The following is an 18,661-nucleotide window of genomic DNA, read 5'->3' on the forward strand; positions in this document are numbered from 1 at the left end:
TGTCAACCCAGAGCCTTAAGTGCTAGAGCTGCCCCTAATATTGTTTGCTTTAATATTGTGTGGAAATGTTAAAGCAAACCATATTAATTATACATTGAATATAAAATGCCCCTATCCAAAAATTGCAAGTTGTTGTGTGGTGACAAAATGAAAAAAAGCTCAATCATGTCAGATCTTTTTACACCGTTAATGTGATACAGCAACCAACTGAACACTAAATCATGTGAACTATTGAGCTTTCCTCATTTGGCTCCATTACATTGTTTTATTTTTGTCATAACATAGTGCTGTAGGCTTTGTAGGCTTACCTCTTTTGTGTATTATCCTATTTTGGGTTTCAATGCCTCTGGGTTTTATGCTACATCAATCTTTAATATCAGTCTTTAATATTTATTCTGCTTTGTAAGTCCAGAGCCTGAAATGTTTTGAGCTGAAAGTGGTTGGCCTACAAATTGTTGAACATGTACCTGACAGGTCTGCTCAAGAAAAAAAAGAGTATGAACCAGCACAAAACTCATCTGCAGATATGAATCATTTACATCATTCATCTCTTAAAATAATAAACAAATAAGGAATAATTAAAGGAGAAAAAACGCTCACATTTATGTCTAAGTCATCTTTTGCTGGAAATGCATTGGCATATTGCCTTTTCTAGAAAAGGGAAGTGAAACACTTCTCATAAGATTGCTTCAGAGTGGTGCATGATGTCTACATGATGGATAATACATTATTGTTTGAAGACTTCCAGTTCTTTTCCGAATCTTAGTTGTAATAGTAGTTTGTGCAGTAGACAGAATGAAAGTGATGGCAGCCCTTGGACTGAGCCCTTGAACACTCAAAATATATGTAGTGTGTGCGTGTGTGTGCATGTGTGTGTGTGTGTGTGTGTGTGTGTGTGATTGTGCCCCAGGCTCCCTGACCTTGTGTAGGATAAGTGGTACAAAAAAATGAATGAATGACAAATACAATTTTTCTAATTTATTTACCTATTTACAAAAAAAAAAGCCAAACCTTAAACTATAACACATGTGTAGTGTTAAAGTGTATGGTGTCTGCTGAAAAATTCAGTTCACAAAATGACAAATCTCAGGCCAAGACAGTGAACCATGTAGACAATCTTTGTCAGCTGTTAAAAAGAAACCACTGTCTAAATTACTGATACCAATTTTACATGGGAGACAATTATATTTAAGAAAATTACACAACAGCAAGGCAATTAGACTATTAGAAGTTTACTAGTCTAACCAGCCCGGCCTGTGTTTTGGCTTGTAGCTGGTTAGACTAATTAGGATTTTTCAGCAGGGTGAAACATTACTACTGCACTAGCCAATATTTGACACAGAGAAAAATGTAGTACTGTTACTGTAAACATCCTGTTTGGTTCAATGGCATGAAGTTTCAGCTGTAAGGGTCTTATGTTGGCCATTTTGTAAGGTGGTTGTTGTGTTTATTAGCAATGACCTAAATCTAACACCAGGTGTCACTCTAAAGAAAGCAGCATCCCATCAGGAGGGAAAAATCTATCCATAAAAATCCAAAAATAAAGTTTGGGTGAAAAAAGATAATGTCTGGTTTGGGCCATTGTTCTTGACTTCCAGTGAAGTACAATGTTAATGCTACAGGATACAAAGAAATATTTTGGAGAAGATAATTTCCTGTTTCAGCATGACTGTGACCCTGTGCACATAAACACATTGGTATTAAGAGTATAGTGTGGAGGAACTCCAGTGCCCTGCACAGATCCCTGACCCCAATCCTACTGAACACCTTTAGGATGAACTGAAACTTTGGTTAAGAGCTAGGCCTTCTTGTTGAGCTTTGGTTCCTGACCTCACAAATGTTCACTCTGACTGAATGGGCACACTCCTTTATCTCTGAATCTGCTGATTACTCAAGACATGTTTCCTGTTTGAAGTGCTCCCATTTTTTCAACTCAAACTAAAGGCCAACATTGCTAACAAATAAGCAATGCAAATCCTCCTCAGATGTTTGTGATTATGAGCTGGGAGGTTGTGAAAACAACATAGTGTAAATTCAGGTGGCTTAGTCTTAAAAAGAATTATGTTTGGGGCATGTTAAACAACTTAAAAAAAAAGAAACTAAATACATTATACACATACAAGTAAACAGTAACTTGTCACTGAATTTAGTTTCTTCTTTTTTTAAGTTGTTTTAACATGCCCCAAACATAATTCTTTTTAAGGTGACGTATTTTTTCTTCTAAAAGACGGAATTTAAACACTTTTAGACTGTTTTGAAGTGTATTTGGAAAGTACTAAATAATATTGTATTAGAACCCGATAGCATAAAGAAAAATATTAAACTTTAGATTTGGAGCACATCCCTGGAACACTGGTCAGGAAAATTCAATTCAATTCACTCACTCACACACTCATTTTCTACCGCTTATCCAAACTACCTCAGGTCACGGGGAGCCTGTACCTATCTCAGGCGTCATCGGGCATCAAGGCAGGATACACCCTGGACAGAGTGCCAACCCATCGTAGATCGCGCACACACACACACACTCATTCACTCACGCAATCACACACTACGGACAATTTTCCAGAGATGCCAATCAACCTACCATGCATGTCTTTGGACCGGGGGAGGAAACCGGAGTACCCGGAGGAAACCCCCGAGGCACGGGGAGAACATGCAAACTCCACACACACAAGGCGGTGGTGGAAATCGAACCCCCAACCCTGGAGGTGTGAGGCGAACGTGCTAACCACTAAGCCACCGTGCCCCCAGCTCAATTCAGTTCAATTCAGTTCAATTCAGTTCAATTCAGTTCAATTCAATTCAAATTTATTTGTACAGCGCTTTTAACAATGGACATTGTCTCAAAGCAGCTTTACAGAACAAAATAAGCATAATACAAACCATTTAATACAAACATCTTGAATACAAATATTCAAGATTAATGTTAGACTTATATTTAAATATGTTTAGATTTACTCTTATTGAGCAAGTCTGAGGTGTCTGTGGTGAGGAAAAACTCCCTTAGATGGAAGAGGAAGAAACCTTGAGAGGAACCAGACTCAAAAGGGAAACCATCCTCATTTGGGTGACACTGGAGGTTGTTGTCCTCAAAGACCACGTGTAGTTGGCATCCCCTCTTACAATGTTTGAATACCTCAGGTTGCTGGCACGCTAGTCCAACACAGAGCATCATTCATACCTTCACACACTTGTTCAGTCAGTGGCAATCCATTTACCGTCATCTTTTTGGGAGAAGAGATGAAACCTGGAGGAAACCCACAGAAACACAGAACATGTGAAACTCACACAGACAGTAATCTAAACTCTGGATTGAACTGAGGTGACTACACCACCATCTGTTGTAATTAGAACTAAATAGAGTATAATCAGTATAATTGTAGCTGTTGCTAAAAATGACCTAAAAAACAATAGTCCAGAAAAGGACTTTTATTTAAAAACATGTTTTAAATAATAATTCTACTACTTCTGATAATATTAATACTAATTAAAGTAATAGTAGTAGTAGAAGAAGAAGAATATAAAACTTAGTATAAAATGTGCTCAGTGGCATTAAAACATTTATTTGTTTATCTTCAGTATTTGGTTGGATGCGAATAGAGGAATGCTGGCCGCAAAAAAGAGTGCCACAACTCTACATACAGTCATTTATAACTTAAGGGAAATTCAGATTAGCTATTTCTACTAGCATGTCAGCAAATCAAATTTTTTTAAAAAATGAGGAATTTGGTACAGCATGATTAGAAGAAAGTTATATACGGTAATATGAAATAAGCAAAATTGTGAACTTAGACATAAAATAGCAGAATTTAATAGTGTTGCATATATTATTAGGTGCAATAGCAAAGTCCTAAAGTAAAAACATTTTTATTTTATTTTTACACTTTTTTTTCTATTTAGACATGGTATTTGCTTTCCCATCTGTGTTACCAAACCTTCACTTAGACACACTTAAGTATCAGTTTTTCTTGCGGCCCCGTAATCCATTATTTATCTTCAGTCAGGTGCGTAACTGGTACCTGTCTAGAAACCCTGTGGAATTATTCATAATGATACCTGACTCCAAGCCCTTGTTTGCAAAGTCAGTAGGAAGAGAAAAAGAGTTTGTGCCATAGTGATTGTGTTAGTCGGCTAACTTTATAAGAATAAAATAAAAACAAATGAATTTATTCCTTTTTTTAATAACCATTAATCATTTATTAATCAAACTGGATCCTCAATGAACGTGACAGAAAAATACATAATAAATAAATAAATAAATAAATAAATAAATAAATCTTATCCATTTCAATTCTTTGACATGTACAGTGTGGGAAATTAACAGGTTTAAAGAAAATGTAACTTTATTTATAGAACATCCTCTACATGATTAAGAGAGTCTTCAGGTTTTGGTTCCCAGTTTGGCCACAGCATAGTGTCTGTTTAAGTTAATTTCAACCTTATGACAGCTTCCTATCCAGCCATGAGAATGATTTCTATGTTTATCCTTTGTCAAAGGCATTCTTAAAGATGATCCAAAAAATGTTTTGCTAAAAAGGGTTCATTTCCTCTATGTATGGAGACTTTTGGGACAACGTCACAACATCTCACAATTATTCCAGTATGAACTTTCCGTGGCACGTCTCTGTGTGTGTATCTGTAAAGGTTAAGTAGGATAATGTCTACACCAGGTTGACAGATGACTCTGTCTCAGTTCAGAGGTTTCCAGGGACATCAGTATGATTTGGGATTCTCTTTGATGTCATGGACAGCTAGAATGTAATGGACATTCCAAGATAACAGACCACCACCAAATAACAGTCTGATCAGGAGACCATCTGTTGTCCAGCTACACATCTACCCTCCTGAAACCTTGGCTGCTGCTCAGATTTTGTCAGAAATGCAAGACCGTTTTGTATATTGTTGGTGTTCTTTCTTATGGTCAATTTTCAATTAAAGATCCCTTTGAAAGTGTAACTTTTCAGAGGGTTTTTACAGATTCTTAAGAAGATAAATGTCCTACCCTGCTGGAAAATCCAGCTTAGTCTAAGTAGATCAGCATCAGCTACCAAATCACAAGCCAAACTGGTCAAGCTATAGCACCATCTTTTCTGTCTGTTTTTGTTTTTTCCTGACTTCCTGGTGGCTTATTTATTTATTTTATTTTATTTTATTTTTTTTTTTTCTATAATAAGCCAAAAATGGTTTTCTTTGTACCAGCACTTAAGCTTTCAAGTGAAGTTTTTACTTTAATTCTTTTAACAACAGAAAACAGAATACTGTGTATCTTATTTAATACATATACACACTTGGATATACACAAATACAAAGTTGGATATACACACATACACACTTGGTTATACAAACATACACACTTGGATATACACACTGTGTATATCCAAACATTCTGTGAATATATTTTAAGAATATATTCACAGAATGTTTGGATATACACTCAGTTTCATGAATTAGAATTAGAATATAAGAACAAAGATATAAGAATTTGTGCTACAAACCAAGAGCTACAAGAAACCCTTCTTGGTTCATATGAAACCTGTAGCCGCCCTTTGCTTTCATGTGCGGCCTCATCCAATCAGAATTCAGTTCGTGTCTTATCCGCCCCCTGTACTCGCAGCGGGCCAATCACCGCGAGCTGCCGAGTTCTCTCAGAGCGCGCCGCCATTTTGTCGGAGTATAAGAAAACTCCGCCAAGCCACAAAGTTCCTGGTTAGACCTCAAGTTCCTCTTTGTGCAATGGACGGGTAAGTTTATTGTTACGTTGTATTCGCAAAAAAAACAAAAACAAAAACAAAATAAATAACGTCGAGTTCTTTTCGATGTTTTCCCCCGAATAGTTAGTAACTATTGGAGTACGTGTTGTTTTAGTTTAGCGAATTGTGTTAGCTAAGCGTTCGCGCTCGCGGGTTGCGATGGAAACCAACCGAATCCTCCACGCATCACTGTCTGCTTTAGGTAATGGCACCGTGTTAGCTTTTAACTGTTTTTTTTTAACTTCTAATTATACTAAGTTGTTTCAGGCTAACTTTGTGTGTTCTTTTGTAGCTTTGTCCCCTTCTCATAGCTAAAAAAAGGAGCGAACTTTTGTGCTGCTGTTCGCCAACCTAACTTACCGATTAGCCTTTAATCGTTAGCCACAGCTCGAGCTCGTCCTTTCCGATTACCTGTTGCGTTATACTCGGCCTTCGAGGCAGACATTTTATACCGCGTTAACAGCGACACTATGATTGTATTTATTATTGTTTTTCCTTTCTGCCATTGACATGTTTCTCTTTATGCAGCCGCCTAGAGACTGACTTGTATCCTATGGGATCGACTTATGCAGAATTAGAGTAAGTCCACACTGTTTTTCTGATGTTTTAGGAAAGACACTTAATCATGCTAATTTTATTTTGCTGTAATTTTTTTTTTTTTATATCCTTTATTAGCCGAAAAAAATAAATACCCCACGCAAAGCACACGTTATTGTTGCAAGCAGGGTTTTGCTTGTGATCCCTAAGTATAACTGTAACTACGAGCCATTGTTTTCTAACTTTCCTCAAGCGCACCTCGAGGGTTTTTGTTGTTTCTTAAGGCACTATTATTTTTGAGAGCTTTGTCGTTTTGTTCACGATCTAGACTTCAAAGAACGGTACACATATGGCTGTGTTTAAACACTTTTTTTGTTTTGCCTTCATATCACCAAGAGGCGTTTTCATTTCTATTCGCCACGTTTTGCATTAAAAAAAAACAAACCTCCAGGAGCTGTTTTGTTTTCGGTTTGGTTCAACAAGCTTTGTGTAACCGTTTGTTTTAAAGTTTGTCATGCTGTAAAAGCAGTTCTGAGTTCGTGGTGTTTGCTGTAAGGAGGAACAGGATGTTGGGGGTGGACAAGGGCGTCTCAGCCTGGCCCTGAAATGCCGCTCATATTTTCTTAGCTTTCTGTGGGAGAGAAGCACAGGATGTAGTTTTCATTGACCATTCCACCCCATCCTATCTGTACTGGGGACTTACTGCTTGGATCTTCCCCCTTTCCTCTCCGAAATGTCGCTTGTTTTAAGTGAAAGCTGGTAAAATGCATCACAGAGCATTTCTTCCCCCTTAGTTTGAATAGTTTACTTCCTTCCGTCGTTATGGTACAAACCATGTTCATAGCCTCGGGTGTCCCAAAAATAAGTTGCCATGTCTGCTAACCACATTTTGTACAATAAGTTTCCAAATTCATCTTTGTTTAAAAATGAAACCCCTTTTGACACAAGCTGGACGTCAGTGTTGCTTTTAATGCCTTTTCTTCATTCTGTTTAAATGATTGTTCTTTAGCATTTCCTTGTCTAATGTTCCCTTTATGTTCTTTGCAGCGTTGTACATGATATTGCAGTTGGAACAAAGGTAGGCTTTTTTCTGTGTCTATTGATTTGAAAGTTTTCTGCAAAATACTGTATTGCTGCCTTCTTTTTTCCACTCTGTAAGCTTCTTTGGTTTGTGTATCTGAAGGGTGTAGTTTTCTCCACTCCCTTCAAAGCAATATTATTTTCTTGGTGCCTGTGTTTAGGTGCAGAGTGAAACGTCAGGTTTGCCAAGTTTAAGTCTAGTGGATGTCATGTTTTTCGTCTCGTCAGTGGCATTGTTTTGCTTAAAGCTTTCAGGTTAAGATTAAACATGGACAGAAAGTGTGCTGTTTCACCCTATTTGTGGCTTGATTGGGACTCTGAGTTGAACTGTGTGCGCAGACGGCATTATGCAGCTAAACTCCTCAGTGCCTTAGATCAGTTGTCATTGGTTAATATGTTGTGTGCATTCCTCTCTGGTCTTTCACTGAAGATAATCATGTGTGGTATGTAGCTAGCTGGGAGGACCTGCAATTTTTCAGAACAAAGGAGTGATTCATAGTCACCACAGACCTGACTGTCTTGTATATTTTCTAAGCCTCCAAATGGCCTTAAACATTTACTTTTTCTAAGACATATAGGGTAATCTTTCTTTTATACAATCTTTTAAGTTAGTTAACTTAGTTACTTTAGAAATCATCAAATTGTGGCAGAATGCGTGTGGATGAGATTCATACCTCCCACCTTACCTGGTTATATCTGCTGTCTGTGTTCGTGTCGTATTGTATCTGGACCAGAAAACAGACTGTCCTGATTACTGATTTTTGTTGAAGCGGATGTTTTAGAAGGTCACCACATTTTGATTAGCATAACATGGTCAGTCTCATGTAGAAGTACATTGTATAAATAATTTTTGTATTTTAAAAAAGTTGTTTGGCAAATTTTGTCCCTCTCTATTTCTATCTAATCAATTTTTCATGGCTAGCTGTTAGCATTTCATTTCATTTTTACCTGTCCTCTTGGATGTACTGAAGGACTGGCTTGCATAATGCTGCCTGATTGTTTGTCTTAACTGTGCGAGTAGACTTGTTTTTAAATGCATTCCTCAAAAATAGGCTTTGGGTGTTGACACGATGCCATGAAAGGAGTCTATTCATTACATGCAAATATGTTTGCCTCTCCCCTATAGACACACATGTTGCTCTTGGGTTTGTTCAGCTCTACTGATTAGAGACAAGGTGGTTGGGGGAAGTGCTAATGGTTCAGGTTGCTGCTTATTTGATACACTCGTGCCTCTTGTCCTTAATTTAATTTGCAAGCAGGTGTTGAGCATGGTCTGTACTGTTATTTAAAAAAAAAAAGAGAGAGAGAGCGCTTTTTATTCCTGGCATGGTAAATCTTTGATGGGCTCCGACAGTAGACGAAACATTACACCTGGACCCCTGAAGACAATCGGCTCTGTGTATTCAAGCTTTAGCGCACGGGTTAGGTTTCAGTCACCTGCAGCCATAGACGCAAGGTCTCCATGGTGAGCGAATGACAATCAGGGAGCTCATGGTAACAGCCACATTCTCTCTCTGAATCATTGCAGCCTCCTGCCCTCCTCCCCTTTCCCACACCTTTTTAATCTCTCTAACCTGATTTCGTGTCACTTGCCAGTCCCAGCCTTATGGTTTCGAAATGTAAAATTGTGTTTCCTTGCTTTTTGTTAACAGTCAAATTTAATGTAGAATTCATGTGCTTATGATTTTAGAATTGTCTTTACTTGTAAGAGCATGCCTCATTGTAGCAGACTCAGCAGTCAGGCAGCCTTTTTTAAGGTTGTAAACGTTTTGGGAGTGGCTTTATTGCTAAAACCAACCAGTTAGTGGTTAAGCAGTGATGTTTAGCCTGCTCTCCCTATTTTTGGCCCCTTAGTGGTGCCCTCGTTCTACAGCTCTCCATATGGTTCTAATTATTGCTTGCTGTAGCAGTGGAATCTTAAATGTGTGGTGGTGGTGGATCATGCATGCATGGCCTTCTTGGCTTCATTATGCTGCTGAAATTAGGTGATCTGGAATGGCTGACTATGTCCATGAATTTTTCGGGGATTTTTTATTTTTTTTTGTCTTCCCCCTTATTGTTCAAACCAACCAAAATCAAACCGTACCAGTACGTGCTCTTTTGCTCTTGTGAGTATTTTGCAAGTGTGTCCTCCCACTCATTCCTCTTGCCTGTTGACCCAGAAACCCTTCTATCCCTCACACCCCCACCTGCTATTAAAACTGGTTTCCTTTCTTGTTCTCTTGCTGGTGGGGCTGGGGGAATGTTTAGGGCTGCTGGTTAATTTGACCCTGTCTATTGCACAGGATGAAAGAATGTCACAATGCCTACTTCCGTGTTTTTTCTTTTTTTCTCCTTTCCTCTGTTTTCTTTCTTTAAACTCACAATGTGGGTACAGCATATCTCAAAGCTGTCCTTATTAGGCCAGCTAGCTGACTTTTAGATTTGTGACTACTCAGACACTTCCTGAACATTTCAGCATGTCCCGTCTTGTTTCTACTGTGTAGGGGCATGTGTGTTTGACTTGATGCTCTGTGTGGAATGCCCGTGCGAATGTGGTCTGCCTAGTTGCTATGTTGCTGTTGATTCATAAATGTGTGCCTTTCTTCACAGAGAGGATCTGACGAACTTTTCTCCTGTGTTCCCAACGGGCCATATATCATGAGTTCAGCAGGTATGGTGAAATTGATTTGGTGAAGCACAATGTCCTTTTGCATTCATCTGAGCAAATTGACCTAATGATATGCTCTCCATCCCAGCTAATGGCAATGACAGCAAGAAGTTCAAAGGTGATATCAGAAGTCCTGGTGTACCTTCTCGTGTCATACATGTACGCAAGCTCCCCAGTGATATCAATGAAGCTGAGGTCATTTCTTTAGGCCTTCCCTTTGGAAAAGTCACCAACCTGCTCATGCTGAAAGGAAAGAATCAGGTATTAATGTTGTCATTCTTGTAGCCTTTATAATGAGGGTGAATACTGAAGGGGGACAACCTGGAAAACCTATTCATATTTGAATTTCTTATTCGTGTGTTTGTTCATTCATTTGGGTCCCAATGGTGAGATCATTAATCCATGTAAAGCTATGTGAGCAAGTCCTCATGCCACTATTCAAAAAGCAGCATATGGTTTTGGCAGAAGGTTTGTTTATGCTCCATGAAGTCTTAATTTCTAAAATCTCTTTACTGAAACCTCTTATTTAATATAACTATTTTAAACATCTTAGAGATGTAAATGGGGAAAATGGTCATCATGGTGTAAATAAAGAATAAAACCAAAATATTTGCTAAATGAGTTGTATTTTACTAGGCTTTTCTTGAGATGAATACAGAGGAGGCAGCCCAGACTATGGTCAGCTATTACTCTTCAGTCACACCAGTCATCAGGAATCATCCCATCTTTATGCAGTACTCCAACCACAAGGAGCTGAAAACAGACAACTCACCAAACCAAGTGGTATGTACTTAGTAAAAGCTTCTGGCTTTCTTTTTCATCTGCCGCCCTCTGTGGTACTTCTGCCTCCTAACTCAGCATTATTGTGTGCTGCCAATCCTTATACTTGACAGAAACTGATTTTTTTTTTTTAAAAAAATTAACGATCCAATTTAATATTCCTAAAATTTGTATCTGTTAGGGTTGTTTTGTAGGGCAGCTGTGTTTACTGTTTCTCCAGCTGTAGTGGAATCTTAATATGGACTGAACTTGTTTATGCGCTTTTTCTTTCCTTGTTCTTTCCTTGTTTCTTCTTTAGAGACCAAAAGCTTATCCTTCTTTTTTAAACACATCATGCTGATTACTCTTGATGCATTCCACAGCTGAGTCTTATCTACCTACTCCTTCCATTGATGGTTACTCAGTTTTGGTTTTCTGGTTGTGTAATCTGTTTAAATAAGCACTTGAGTCTTGTACACCCAGGAAAACTTCATTCCTAAATGCCATACATATATGCACATCTGTTGCTTTTAATAATGTTTAAATCAAGTTGCCCAATAATGGGTAACATTTTTAAGATGAGCAAACTTAGCTGGACTCTCTTTTTTTATGTTTAACATTTGCTGTCTCTTTAAAATGGCAAAGATGGACTTAAAAAGAACAATCAATACTGTCCATTGATCATTTATGCTGCATTTTGGACCGAGAGAGACACTTTTGTTCCTGATGTAAATCAAATTGACTTGGAGTAGGCATTTGTGTTCATTCGATCTGTCTTTTAAAATAAAAGTAAGCTGGTTAATTCAGGTAGATTGCTTCAGTTTATCAAACACTTTTGTCTCTGTCCTATTTTTAACATCAGAGAGCACAGGCAGCGCTGCAGGCTGTGAATGCAGTCCAGACAGGTGGCATGTCATTAGGTGGTATAGATGCAGGCAGTGGCCCTAGCCCCGTCCTCAGGGTGGTGGTGGAGAACCTCTTCTACCCAGTCACTCTGGATGTTCTGCACCAGGTAGGTTTTTGTTTATTCATTAGGTGCTACCCCCTTTAAATTGAGTTTGCCTATACTTGGTCACTTTCATTGTTTTTCTTTGCTTAAAATGCATTTCCTTTGTTTTTTAGATGTTTAATGATTTGCTGTCTTCCACAGATCTTTTCCAAGTTTGGCACCGTTTTGAAAGTTATTACTTTTACTAAAAATAACCAATTCCAAGCACTTCTGCAGTTTTCTGATGGTCTTACTGCTCAGCATGCAAAGCTGGTGAGTGGCTCCATCTAGAGGGCACTTGTGTTTAATATCTAGTATTGAATTGCTTACTGCAGCCCAGTATTGCCAAGATCATGTATACATGTGTATTTCAAGGTGTGTGCAATCATCATTAAAATTGTCACGGTTCAATGATATTACTTCATGACTAACTTTATGCCTTTTTTTCTTTTCTTTTTTTTTTAAAGTGTGCTTAATTTCTGTGTCTTGTCACTACACAGGCCCTGGATGGACAGAATATCTACAATGCATGCTGCACTCTGCGCATCAGTTTTTCCAAACTCACCAGTTTGAATGTTAAGTACAACAATGACAAGAGTCGGGACTACACTCGACCTGACCTGCCTTCGGGAGATGGCCAGCCCGCTCTTGAACACCATCCGATGACCGCTGCATTTGGTAAGATGTAGGCCATCCCATTTTTATCTTGTATAACTCTTGATGTATATGTCAAGCAATGCTTTGTCTTTTATGCCTCAAGTAAATATTTAGTTTATGTCTATAGCTACCCCTGGGATAATTTCTGCTGGTCCGTTTGCTGGTGCCCATGCCTTTCCCCCAGCTTTTACCATTCAGCAGGCTGCAGGTTTGTTGATGTCACAAGCCTTACTTCATTTATTTGCTTTACCTACAGTAAACACAGGAGTTGACTAGATCGTGTACAATGTGTGTAATTTCTTTCTTGCACTCTCAGGCTTGACCATGCCAGGTGTTCATGGAGCCTTGGCCTCTTTGGCCATTCCTGGTGCAGCAGCGGCTGCTGCAGCAGGCAGACTGGGTTTCCCTTCTCTTCCTTCAGGCCACTGTGTCATGCTGGTCAGCAACCTGAATCCTGAGGTTAGTGACATGCAGCTATGCTTCTTAACAAATAGACATCCTCTTGGTGTCATACAGATGTTCATACAATATTATATATAATATTTTGATGCTGGTTCTTTTAAGAGTTTCTTGTTATTTGGAGATAATTTAAGTGGTAGGGTTTTTTTCTTGTTTTTTTCCCTTCCTTTAGCATACTAAGATTGAAAGTGATTGTCACACATTTAAAATAGTTACATTATTTTAAAACCAAATGTGGTCCTGCAAAGCATTTGATATTGTATTTGACTTGAATAAAGTCACTTGTGTTAAAAAAATTCTAATTATACTGAGCAGAATGGCCCTTTTTTAAATCACAGATAACTGAAGCTTTGCTTTTGTTTCCTCTCAGATTTCAGCCCTTTTTAATTTTGTAATTTCCTAACATTCAAGTTATTTTTAGCTTCATATATATACATTTATTTATTTATTTTTTAAGCTGTTGCCTTTTTACCCGAATATTCTTACATATATTTACACAAGTTCATCTTCAAGAACCGAGAGATTCTCATATGAAACTAGCAGCTGTATAACATTCTAAAATTGGCAAAAGAAGCCTAGTTTGTAATTTCAGAGAAGCTTTAATCCCCTTCAGCTAAGTCTCTTGTGCATGAATAATATTAGATTTCTTCATTATTTAATGAAAAGTTGAAACAATGAACTTGTAAATGGTTTGATTATTCTTTTAAGAAGGCTCTAGCAAATAAGCTTATCTTTCATTGTCTTGAGCAATTTTTAAACTTTTTTTTTTTTTTTTTTTCAAGGAAAACAGCACTTTCTTCTATTGGATTAGTTTCTATAAAAGTTAACTTGACCTCCTATTGTATTTCCATATGTATACTGACTTTGTTTTTTACCTCCTCTTCTCTCCCTTCCCATTCCCCATACCCCATTCTTTTTTTTTTTTTTTTTTTCTTTTGCAACAATGTCCGCCTGCCAAATGACTGCCCATATGTTTCACTCATTTTTATTTTTACATCATCAAACACACACACGCATACACATGCTCATGTTAAACACGATTCACTCCTTACACTTTCATGTCCACCTCTCCCCTCCTCTTTCTACTCCCAATCCATTAACCATCTTCATGATCCAACCACCGTTTTTTCGTCATTTCCCGTGGAACTGCCTCCTCGCTGTGGATATGTTGAACCTCCATTCTGCCTCCGATCTTTACCTCTCCCTTCTTCCCTCCGCTGCCTTCCTCTGCTGTCCTCTAAAGAGAGTTACGCCCCAATGCCTCTTTATTCTTTTCGGTATGTTATCCTTAGCATCTTTTGTTATCACTTGTTTGTTCTGTTCTTTCAATTTCTTCCCTCACAAGGCAATTTGAGTGCTTGTGTGTTTTCTGCTGTTGTGTGTGCTGAGATGAGATACAACCCAAAAAGTTGCAGCACTCATGAAATTTTTTTTTTTTTTATTTGTACAAATTAAATTTGTATATGTGACTTATGGTGCACTTGACTGAGATGCTGTATCTTTTTGGGCTTTAATAGACTGTTTATCATTTTATGATGCATGCTTTTGAAATTGTTTTGCATGTCTTTTGAGGGAAGCTTTTATACTTTGGTTAATAGTCAAGACTCCTGTCATTTTATCCATTTGTTAAAATAGCTTTGTCTTATTTATTTTTCCTCCCCCGCCAAACCTTTCGACCTAAAGCTAGCCTTCTTACAGCGGCGTTTCACTTTTTCTTAATTCATGCATTAAGGACATCAATACAAAAGTCTATTCCTCTTTTGCAGTCTGTAAAATTGCCCACTCCCCCAATCTGTTCTTTTGGCTGTTATTTTTCTTTTACCTTTCCAAGTATCTTAAATGCTTTTTAATACTGAGTTTACTTGGGTAGACTTGTACATGGGTCATGACCAATTGCAATCGATAACATTTGGCTTAAAAAAATATCTATTGTTGAAGCCTTGCCTGTTATTTCAGTGGCACTTTTTGTCTAATATGGAGACTGCACTCTTATGGAGTGTCTTGATTGTAACCCTAAGCTTATTAAAGGAACTGTTTGGTTTTTACTTTGAATTTTTTTTAATGGTGGTACTGTAAACATTATTTTTCGTCTAAACATGTTTCCCCTTTTTCACTAGGTGTATATGGTGATGTGATAAGAGTAAAGATTATGTTCAACAAAAAGGAGAATGCCCTTATCCAAATGTCTGATGGCACTCAGGCTCAGCTAGGTGAAACTATTATTTAATCACCACATTGTTAAATTACTTAAAGCTGGTTGGTTGTCCTTGACAATGGCATCAGGTATAGGAAGTTCATTGGCAAGTGTTTAATTACCATTTTGTTTATGGATTTCTTTTCCTTTAGCCATGAGCCATTTGAACGGACAGAAGCTGTATGGACGGGCGCTGCGCATCACTTTATCCAAGCACACAAACGTTCAGCTGCCACGTGAGGGACACGAGGATCAGGGCCTCACTAAGGATTACAGTAACTCTCCTCTCCACCGTTTTAAGAAGCCTGGCTCCAAGAACTACTCAAACATCTTCCCACCCTCCTCAACACTGCACCTCTCCAACATCCCGTAAGCCAAGATGCGCTTTTTTCCCCCCCCTTTTTGTAGTAGTTTTTAAAAAAGAGCTGCATGATAATTGTCCTTTTTTTGTTTTTAATAGCCCATCTGTTGTTGAGGAGGATCTAAAGATGCTTTTTGCCAGCTCTGGTGCTGTGGTCAAGAACTTCAAGTTCTTTCAGTAAGTTCCTCACAGTACATACTTCACTGCTTAATACTTTACAGTTTTAATGTGTTTTACATTTTTTTTATATTAACCCATCATCTGTTTTCAGGAAAGATCGCAAGATGGCTCTGATTCAAATGGGCTCTGTGGAAGAAGCGATCGAATCCCTTATTGAGTTCCACAATCATGATCTTGGTGAAAACCACCATCTTCGAGTGTCCTTCTCCAAGTCAACTATTTGAAAGTTGAGATGACTTCTCCGAAGCCTCAACTGCAAAACTTTCATCATTCCACTATTCTATTTATAAGTAATATCTAGTGGTTCATATGTAACATTTTTAAAGTTTTTTTTTTTTAATGATTGTCTATCTGTAATCACACGTCTTTGAGCCTTTTATAAGTTTCAGAAGATTTTTTTTTTTCATTTGCATTGGTGAACCCTCGCCTTGAAAGTGCTGCTCTGATTATTTTTTATTCTTTTCCCCCTCTTCCAGAAGTACTTCTTGTGCCTTACATTGTCTTGCAGTTAAGCGCTTTTTGATACCACACAAAAAAAAGTTGTCTGATCTGACAACACCGTAAAGAATTTAGTTTACAATCCGCATCCGTGCGTATTCTTGTGTAGCTGAATTGAAAGTTAATGTTGGTTGTTTCAAACAACTGCAGGGCTTTTTGATAAATCATTGCCTTAAGGCCAGTTCCTTTTGCTTTCGACATTCCCAGTAGCTTTGAGTCTTATCACATACTGTAATGATAGACATAGACTGTTTACATTCCTTTTATTTTTTTATTTAATGCAATAATTTGTGTACAAATCATAAGTATGTTTGTGTTTTTGATGCTGTTGGCCATCGCATGTTGGCCTTTGGTCAGTGGCTCTCATTTCTTTACCTATTCAGTTTGTTCTGTACTCTTCATAGACCTTAAGTATTGCCTTAATATATCACAAGGCATTGTATTGTAACTATTCTATTGTAATGCCTGATATATTTGGTGTATTCCAGAACCTTTTTATATGTACACTACAGCTTAAAACCAAAGCCTCTATTCAGCTTTCAGTCATGAAATTAACGTAACCACCACCCCACCCCAATTAGAATCAGCAAGATAGAAGTGTGTGGTTTGTGTTTTATAAAATATATATATATATAGGGACTTGGTTTTTCTTTTAGGGTATGTTACGTTTACCTACCACATAATTCCTTCCTTTCTAAGCCGCTGCCCCGATTTCTCTTCTATATTCTTAGTCCCATGTCTTTGTTAGTTATGGTCTTTCATTTATTTTAAATAGATCTTTAAATCCTGGCCACATATAGCTTGGAGTTTTTTTTTTTTTTTTTTTTGTTTGTTTGTTTTGAACATATATGTATGAAATTGAAAAAATATTCTTTGTACTTTCCTAAGCATGTTGGGATTTTGTCTGTGTGTGGACCCAATGTCACTACTTTCCAGAAAAGAAGTGTATTACGTTTAGCATTCCACAGCACAGATTAAGAATTTTTTTTAGTGAAGGTAACGTGACCATTTGCCATGTTTTGGAAGAGCATATAATCAAGTCTCTCGAAAATGGCAGGTCATATGCATCTGCACAGCGTTTGCCTTTAACGGTTTTTTTAATGATTTACTTTTTCCTACAGTGAATAGGTGAGGTGTAAATACTATTTTTATACCACAATGTTAACAAGCAATAGGTTTTTATATCTGAAATCGAATGTATATTTTGACTACAGAAACGGACCATTAGCATGCAAAAAAAAAATATTGGATTTATTGAAAAAAAAAAAAGTTGATACAATCTTTCAGTCTTATACAATGTTTCTTTAACAGTCCTTCAAATGGAGGTTGTACTTTCTATTTATCTTTATTAAACATTTGTTTACTGGAATTCTGTCTGAGTTATTTTATAAATATTAAGTGCCCTCTTGATGGGCCAGTGGCAGGATCCCACATTCTCAGTGCTGCAACACGAGTTCTACACACAGACAGGCCACTAACCCAGTCACAAAAGGTTTAAGCTCTCAGTCCTGGTCCCAAGCCCAGATAAAATGGGTGGGTTGCAACAGGAAAGGTATCCGGTATAAAACCTGTAACAACAATCTAATGTGCTGCGGTAACCCTGAACAGGGAGCAACTGAGAAATGTATTAATATAATATCTAGAAAAAGAAACCAAAGTTTATTACTTCCACAACATAATTAAGAAATATAACAAACTTTATTATGACAACTCTCAACTCCCATGTTCAATTTGTGATTAACTTAAATGTATGAGTTTATGGTTACAGACTGTCAATGATGAATATGTTGATGAATTCTAAATTATTTAAAAGGGCATATAAAGAGTAATGGGTGTTATTGCAGACAATGCAGTTTGTAGTTAATATATTTAAATAGTGGTTACTCATTGGATATTAAGGCTACATTAGCAACATATTCAGGTGGGATTGAGATGGTGATCATCATATTAGTCTGTGTTTTTCGCCACAGGATAAACATCTTTGACCTGCACAGGATTTTTTAAATTAAATTGTTTTAAATTGCTTTAACAAAGCAGATTTATAGAAATCTGGATTTAGATTTTGTTACGCTAATGAATGTAAGGGGGCACAATGGATTGGTGGTTAGCACGTATGTCTCATACCTCCAGGGTTGGGGTTTGATTGCTGCCTTTTGAATGTTCTCCCTGTGCCTCAGGGGTTTTCTCAAGGTACTCCCGTTTCCTCCAGCAGTACAAAGACCTGCATTGTGGGCTGATTGGTATCTCTGAATTGTCCAAAATGTGTGTGAATGTGTGTTTGATTGTACCCTGCGATACCCTGGCATCCTGTCCATGGTGTACCCTGACTTGTGCCCTGAGTATCCTTGGATATACTCCAGGTTCACTGTGTGCCAGTGGGATACGTAGTATAGAGAGTGGATGGATGAATGGATGACATAAAGAAGAAACTTTGACAAGAACCAGTCTCTAAAGTCTCTAACCCATTTTCCTAAAGAAAGATTTTCCTGGGTGAAGAAGGGTTTCTTTACTCAAATCCATGTAGCACTATCCACAGCGGCATATA

At 37.7% G+C, this 18,661-nt stretch overlaps 1 protein-coding gene across 1 annotated transcript; it reads left to right on the top strand.

Annotated features, from left to right (window-relative positions):
• The first annotated feature begins 5,666 nt into the window (after positions 1-5,666).
• Positions 5,667-17,341, top strand: ptbp1b (polypyrimidine tract binding protein 1b). The gene is made up of 16 exons (XM_060878831.1): positions 5,667-5,744; positions 6,282-6,332; positions 7,338-7,368; positions 9,963-10,023; positions 10,109-10,281; positions 10,657-10,803; positions 11,642-11,791; positions 11,930-12,040; positions 12,268-12,445; positions 12,552-12,632; positions 12,741-12,883; positions 14,127-14,160; positions 15,001-15,093; positions 15,230-15,446; positions 15,538-15,615; positions 15,710-17,341. The coding sequence occupies exons 1-16, from the start codon at positions 5,737-5,739 to the stop codon at positions 15,840-15,842; spliced, it is 1,689 nt and encodes a 562-aa protein (XP_060734814.1). The 5' UTR covers positions 5,667-5,736; the 3' UTR covers positions 15,843-17,341.
• Positions 17,342-18,661: the final 1,320 nt, after the last annotated feature.

Source organism: Tachysurus vachellii, chromosome 1 (assembly GCF_030014155.1).
Source record: "Tachysurus vachellii isolate PV-2020 chromosome 1, HZAU_Pvac_v1, whole genome shotgun sequence".
Classification (NCBI taxonomy): Eukaryota; Metazoa; Chordata; class Actinopteri; order Siluriformes; family Bagridae; genus Tachysurus; species Tachysurus vachellii.